This window comes from Mizuhopecten yessoensis, unplaced genomic scaffold (assembly GCF_002113885.1).
Source record: "Mizuhopecten yessoensis strain PY_sf001 unplaced genomic scaffold, ASM211388v2 scaffold716189, whole genome shotgun sequence".
Taxonomy (NCBI): Eukaryota; Metazoa; Mollusca; class Bivalvia; order Pectinida; family Pectinidae; genus Mizuhopecten; species Mizuhopecten yessoensis.
In genome coordinates, this window is record NW_018479992.1 from 196,022 (window position 1) to 203,304 (window position 7,283).

The following is a 7,283-nucleotide window of genomic DNA, read 5'->3' on the forward strand; positions in this document are numbered from 1 at the left end:
TTTACCTTGTCCAATGACGTATTCAAATTTTGTTTCCTAGCTGTTAACAGGTCTTTAGGTTTCAGACATCATCAAATTAAATAACAAATCATTTGACAATAATAATAATAATAATTTGAGGTTCTTATATACCGCTTTATCACAACCTAGGTCGTAGGCCATCTCAAAGTGGTTCACAAATTATTATCCGTGGTTATAGGGCCTTTGCAACCAGCCAATATCTTTCACAGCTAGCATTCTACAATTCTAGCACTGCCCAACCACATTCTCATTTACAGCTGAGTAGACTGGAACAAGTGGAGTAAAGTATCTTGCTCAAAGATACAGCACAGTGTCGTGCTGTGACTCGAACCCGCAACCCTTCGGTCACGAGCCCGGCGTCCTACCACTAGACTACCGTACCTCCCGTACAATACAAGACTCACATTGATACACACATAATTTTTTGTTGCATACAGTATATATCATACACAAGTCACATTAACCCATTTTAAACTTAGTACAGGTATTTACAATTACAACACAGTTTGATATCATTTTTGAACGATGATCCACACACTGAAGATGTTCCATTACTATTCCTCAATCAAACAGTCCTATTAAAACACACGTATCTCGCACTGTAATGAGCACACTTCACTCATCATAAGCAAGACGTGGATGTAAGAAAACAAAAATTAAAAAGAAAACCGACAGGTCAGCAAGGGCCATGCCCTTGTGTTAACAAAAAGAAAAAAAAGCCATTTAATGTTCCAAATCAATTTTGAATAATTATAATTAATAGAATCAGAGAAACTAAATAATTATATTACACACACGTGCCATGAGAGGAAAGTGAAATCGTTTAAAAACTGAATTACCTTCCTTTACTGATTGTGTCCTTTGAAAATTGATGGTACATTGTATGTGCAAAGAATTTAATACCACTTTAGATAGGGATAAATATAGGGATAAGTCTCGAGAGAAAACAATTGTTGAATTTCTACATTTTAACCACATTTCTAGTTATTCTGTTTAGCTAATAACCAAGGGGATTTTTTTCATCCATTAAATAGAGTGGGCAGATGATTAACATACATGTGCATGTTGCAAAGCATCCTTGATACTCCAGGGGTTAAGCTAACTTTCGCTCTCTGTACCTCTGGAATATTTCATATCAAAATTGAAGGCACACAGCTAGCTGCATATATTTGATTGGTCTCACATAAAAAAAACCCTGACCAATCTAGCGGCTGAAACATGGCCTTTGAAGATTACAGAAGAGTGACACCCGACTTTAAAGCCAGTCACTTTTACCGTTACGCGATCAACAGATTCTTCTGATGTACATCATAGGATCAGACTGAGCTTTCAATTTTGTCATGACATATTCCAGGTCGGCCCGGTGCCGAGAGGGAAAGTGAGCGTAACCCCTGGAATCTTGAGGACAGTTGCAAAGGGAGATTCCAAACAAGGAATCACAAAGTTCTGGAAAAAAAGTATGATAATTTGAACTGGTAAGTTTTTTTCCATAAGAAAATAATACATGTGTTAATATCCAATCAAACCATACAATGTGGGGCTATTTTTTCTTGAATTTCTAACATTGTTACTGTGACATGATATACATAGTACCCCGTACTACATTTAACTTAAGTCCAGAGAGAATAAATACTTAAACTCGCATTTAAAAGAAATAGCAATACTTTTTAAAAGTACATCTATATATAGTTATAGCAATCAAAATACAGTGATCAGGGTCTCTGGGTTTTTTCGAGAATTGCCTGTGTTATTATTGTAAGAATGAAAATGTCCCTTTGCTGCTGGCTTCATAAGTATTTGCTACACCTATTCAAGCATTCTTATCTTCAAGCTTTCACCTCTTGATAACATTCTTATAAGAGGAATTCTTTATATACTGAAGTTTTAAATGAGATTTCTTAAATTTAACGTTCACAACATTATTAGTATTTTGAGAGATAAATAATTAACGGCCAATGCCAGAGAAACATCCTCCCAGTGTTCATCCCACTAACAACACTTCCTGTCCTACCACAGCACAGCTTGTGTACTCCCCACAAACACCACTTCCTGTCCTACCACAGCACAGCTTGTGTACTCCCCACAAACACCACTTCCTGCCCTGTCTACAGCACACCAGTGGTTTTTGAAATGGAATGACACTGAAGTAACAAGGAGACATGTCTGAACACCTCGTTGAGACAGGCTTGCAGAAGACGCAGTGTTCACTTGTATAGCTGACTGTGAAAGACTGTGGAATCTGTTGGCTTGGCAGGATCACATGAAGTCGTCCGAGTCATTACCATCGTCCTGCAGAAGACCAGAATAAACTATGATATGACTTAACCACACGATAACACACATAAATCTATCTTGTAATTCTCAGTACTGGATCACAGATATAATGGCCGAGTCATTACCATCGTCCTGCAGAAGACCATAATAAACTATGATATGACTTAACCACACGATAACACACATAAATCTATCTTGTAATTCTCAGTACTGGATCACAGATATAATGGCCGAGTCATTACCATCGTCCTGCAGAAGACCTGGATAAACTATGATATGACTTAACCACACGATCACACACATAAATCTGTCTTGTAATTCTCAGTACTGGATCACAGATATAACACACGCTACTTTTCTTTCTTATGGTTTTACAGTGTACTTTTATGGTAATCTAACAATGAAATAATTCAATTTTATTTGGACTTTACATGACTGTGAACCTCCAGTTAACAAGTTAATCCTTCCAGGGTCATACAACCCCACCACTAGAGACAACAGCAAGTATATCTGCTGCAAATGAACATTTCACGTATATACAATTGAAACAAGACTTATATAACAACAATACAAACGCACATTTAAGACCAACAATTAAAATGTTTTGGGAAATAAATTCCTAAGAGATAACATACCTGATTTGATGTCATTTTATCTGACTTCATCAGAGAATCATATGACCTGAAGCCAACAAAAGAAATAATTAAGGCAAGAAAACTAAAATATATACATGCATAAGAGTATATGCAGCCATGATAATCTTACTCTACATCAACAGTACACAGAAATACTAATCCTGTTTGTGTCACTAGTCAATGTATTCAACTTCAATAGTGCTAGTGTTGATCATTAATCTCTTACCCAGCAGCATGCTCCTCAAAAATGGAGGAAAATTTAAGTAACAACACTTTACAACTCTCCAGTAATACCTTCATTATTAAAGAATAGAGATATTTAGACAGAAGTGTATACAATTCCTAACAACAGTTACATATACAATTCCTAACAACGACACATTTATCTGTCTTCTAAATAAAACTTGTGTATCAACTTTGAATTTACACAAGAATTTTAATTTACAGTAATTTTGATTTACACAAGAATTCACCTAAGTTCAGATTCCTTTTTTCTTCTCTCCTCGTCTTCCCTTTCTTTCCTTTTTTGCTCCTGCATATTGATCTTAGCAGCCTCTCTCTCCTCTCTATCCCGCTGTTCTCGTACTTCCCGTAAATCAGAGAATTTCTCTTCCTTTGTTTTATTCAGACGGTTCACAATCTCATTTATTCTTTTTTCTACTCGGACCTTCCTCACCTAAATTGACAAATAGGAGGTTACAGGGAGACAACTTTGTAATTTGAATAAAAATACTATTTTAACTACCTTAAGATCCATGCTCTTCATCAATCACATAACTAAATCATTGTCTTTAAAGAGTTATATGCTTTATCTGGTAATATTTTAGCAATAACAAAATTTTCAGTTTTCAAGAGATGAAGATGTGTGCGGGCACAGTCTGTACACCCCTGGGTTAACACCTGGAGGTGGTATTGGTGTGTGTGTGGCAACCCCAGGCTCTACCTGTCTTTGTATTTCTAGTTATTATTTTCCGTTATGTTATTTGACAAATTAACTTAAATTTAAAAAAATATTTTTTCATCTTATCCATCTGATTCTGCTTATAGCAATAAAAGCTAAGATCAATGTATGTAATGAAGCAACAACCTCTTTTTCCTTGAAGAACCCCACTTGTCCGACGTCCATGGAGCCGGTCTTTTTAAGATTGGCCCACATTGTGTACACTACGTCGACATTGTTCATCTTGTTCCCTGAAACAAAACACGGTCTATTAATATACCAATCAGTTTCTTCTAAATTATGGCCTAGTAACAAATATAAATAGTAAAAGCTGATAAAAATCTGTTGACCTTTGAACATTAATTTGGCTCTATATGCTGAAAACATATCGGACTTACCTAAATAACAGTAACATGAAGTATTAAGATATTCTGACCTAAAACAAAAGATTTGGTCACCATTGAGCAGACCATAAAGACATGATGACTAATCTTCCCCTAAAACAGGGGCATTACAGTGAAATGTTAACCAGAAGGGTGATAATATATTTGACTGTCTACTTCAAGATTTTCACATCAAATGTTGAGATTTCTTTGCCATACCTCATTGTACGGGATGATTATATCTGTCATTCTTTTGGGGTGACAGAAATTATACAATAAGGGATGACAGAGAAATCATACATTAAGGGGTGACAGGAAATAATACATTAAGGGGGGATAGATCTAGAGAAATCATACATTAAGGGGTGATAGATCTAGAGAAATAATACATTATGGGGTGATAATGAATGATGATATTCATACCCTATACCCGGTATGTGTTTTTGTTTACAAACAGACTACTGTCGGTGGAGTGGTGACTGAAAAAATAGGATGGGAGAAAAATAATCATCCCCTACCTTGAGGGTGTAACAGAGAAATCTCCAACCTGAGGGGTGATGTTTTTGGTTGTCTAACCCGAGTGTTTGACAACCTATAGAGTCAATTAATCATACTCTAGAGCGGGTGGGTCAGGGTGACAAGAAATCATACATAAGAGGATGACAAAGAAATATATCCTAGAGAGAAGAGAAATCATGAACAGGTAAAAGTGGGAGAACAAATAGAGGTACAGATACAAGAAAAGTTTTGCCTCTAATACCCAACATACAAAATGTGAGATAAAAAATCTGTGACACTGTTAGCTTTCACCCCTCCTGTATATTTTACCTGTGACACTTGGCTTTCACCCCTCCTGTATATTCTACCGTGATACTGTTAGCTTTCACCCCTTCTGTATATTTTACCTGTGATATGGTTGGCTTTCACCCCTTCTGTATATTTTACCGTGATACTGTTAGGTTTCACCCTCCTGTATATTTTACCTGTGATACTGTTAGCTTTCACCCCTCCTGTATATTTTACCTGTGATATTGTTAGCTTTCACCCCTTCTGTATATTTTACCTGTGATACTGTTGGCTTTCACCCCTCCTGTATATTTTACCGTGATACTGTTGGCTTTCACCCCTCCTGTATATTTTACCGTAATACTGTCAGCTTTCACCCCTCCTGTATATTTTACCTGTGATACTGTTAGGTTTCACCCCTCCTGTATATTTTACCTGTGATGCTGTTGGCTTTCACCCCTCCTGTATATTTTACCTGTGATACTGTTAGGTTTCACCCCTCCTGTATATTTTACCTGTGATACTGTCAGCTTTCACCCCTCCTGTATATTTTACCTGTGATACTGTCAGCTTTCACCCCTCCTGTATATTTTACCTGTGATACTGTTAGCTTTCACCCTTCCTGTATATTTTACCGTGATACTGTTGGCTTTCACCCCTCCTGTATATTTTACCTGTGATACTGTTAGCTTTCACTCCTCCTGTATATTTTACCTGTGATACTGTTAGCTTTCACTCCTCTGTATATTTTACCTGTGATACTGTTAGCTTTCACCCCTCCTGTATATTTTACCGTGATATTGTTAGCTTTCACCCCTCCTGTATATTTTACCTGTGATACTTTTAGGTTTCACCCCTCCTGTATATTTTACCGTGATACTGTTAGCTTTCACCCCTTCTGTATATTTTACCTGTGATACTGTTAGCTTTCACCCCTCCTGTATATTTTACCTGTGATTCTCTTAGCTTTTACCCCTTCTGTATATTTTACCTGTGATACTGTTAGCTTTAACCCCTCCTGTATATTTTACCTGTGATACTGTTAGCTTTCACCCCTCCTGTATATTTTACCTGTGATACTCTTAGCTTTTACCCCTTCTGTATATTTTACCTGTGATACTGTTAGCTTTCACCCCTCCTGTATATTTTACCTGTGATACTGTTGGCTTTCACCCTTTCTGTATATTTTACCCGTGATACTCTTAGCTTTTACCCCTTCTGTATATTTTACCCGTGATACTGTTAGCTTTCACCCCTTCTGTATATTTTACCTGTGATACTGTTAGCTTTCACCCCTCCTGTATATTTTACCTGTGATACTGTTAGCTTTCACTCCTCTGTATATTTTACCTGTGATACTGTTAGCTTTCACCCTTTCTGTATATTTTACCTGTGATACTGTTAGCTTTCACCCCTCCTGTATATTTTACCTGTGATACTGTTAGCTTTCACCAGTTGAGCACAGTCATCTATAACAGCCTGGGGTACATCGTCCAAAGTGTCTCCCTGAATACAAAAATAACAACAAAATTATCAAAATGTCTCCCAAAACAGAGCAGTCACAAAGAACACCCTAAGGGGCTCATAGAATATTATTCACCAAATAGGTGACACTTGTGTAATTGTAACATATGTTTAAAATTACTTCAGAGGCTGCAAAACATTACCTCCATTGAGATAAAGAGAATTTCTCTCTTTGTCAATGTTTTTGGTGACAAACATTTTCTGTTGTATGACTATTTAAAGTACACCGACAAATACAACCTATATCATCTCGCTTAGAAAATAGTCCAGAATCCATGTTTACCAGATTTTTTAATCTATGTTTACAATGTAATTGATTTTCTACATAGGCTCAAAAACAGTTATACATGGATTCAAAATAAACTCAAAATCAGTTATACATGGATTCAAAATAATTTTCAAAGAAGATTTGATATGTGTTTTTTATATTTATTATTTCTGATATTCGGAAATTAATCTATCAATATTAAAGACTTGTGTTTGTAATGTTGTAATCATGGTTGCTTCTCACCTAGCCAACATTTGAAAAATACCCAGTATCACCTGGCCAACATTTCAATCTTTACAACCTGAGTGAACCTCAGTTATAGTCTGTTTCAGATATACTAATCTCTATTATAATATTTCTATGTATACAGGTACAGGTAGATTTTAGGTAGGTAATACTGCTCACACTATTAAGTCTGTTTATCATGAATTTGAAAATATATCAGTCATTTT

General features: G+C 36.2%; 1 protein-coding gene across 1 annotated transcript in view; it reads right to left on the reverse strand.

The window, feature by feature from the left end:
- Positions 1-1,207: 1,207 nt before the first annotated feature.
- Positions 1,208-7,283, reverse strand: part of LOC110442012 (coiled-coil domain-containing protein 25-like) — a 14,949-nt gene continuing 8,873 nt past the window's right edge. The window contains exons 5-9 of the mRNA XM_021485404.1: positions 6,470-6,545; positions 4,018-4,121; positions 3,404-3,606; positions 2,931-2,976; positions 1,208-2,310 (exon numbers count right to left, since the gene is read on the reverse strand). Coding sequence (XP_021341079.1) covers positions 2,278-2,310; positions 2,931-2,976; positions 3,404-3,606; positions 4,018-4,121; positions 6,470-6,545 — 462 coding nt within the window. The 3' untranslated portion in view covers positions 1,208-2,277. The remainder of the gene's footprint in view (positions 2,311-2,930; positions 2,977-3,403; positions 3,607-4,017; positions 4,122-6,469; positions 6,546-7,283) is intronic.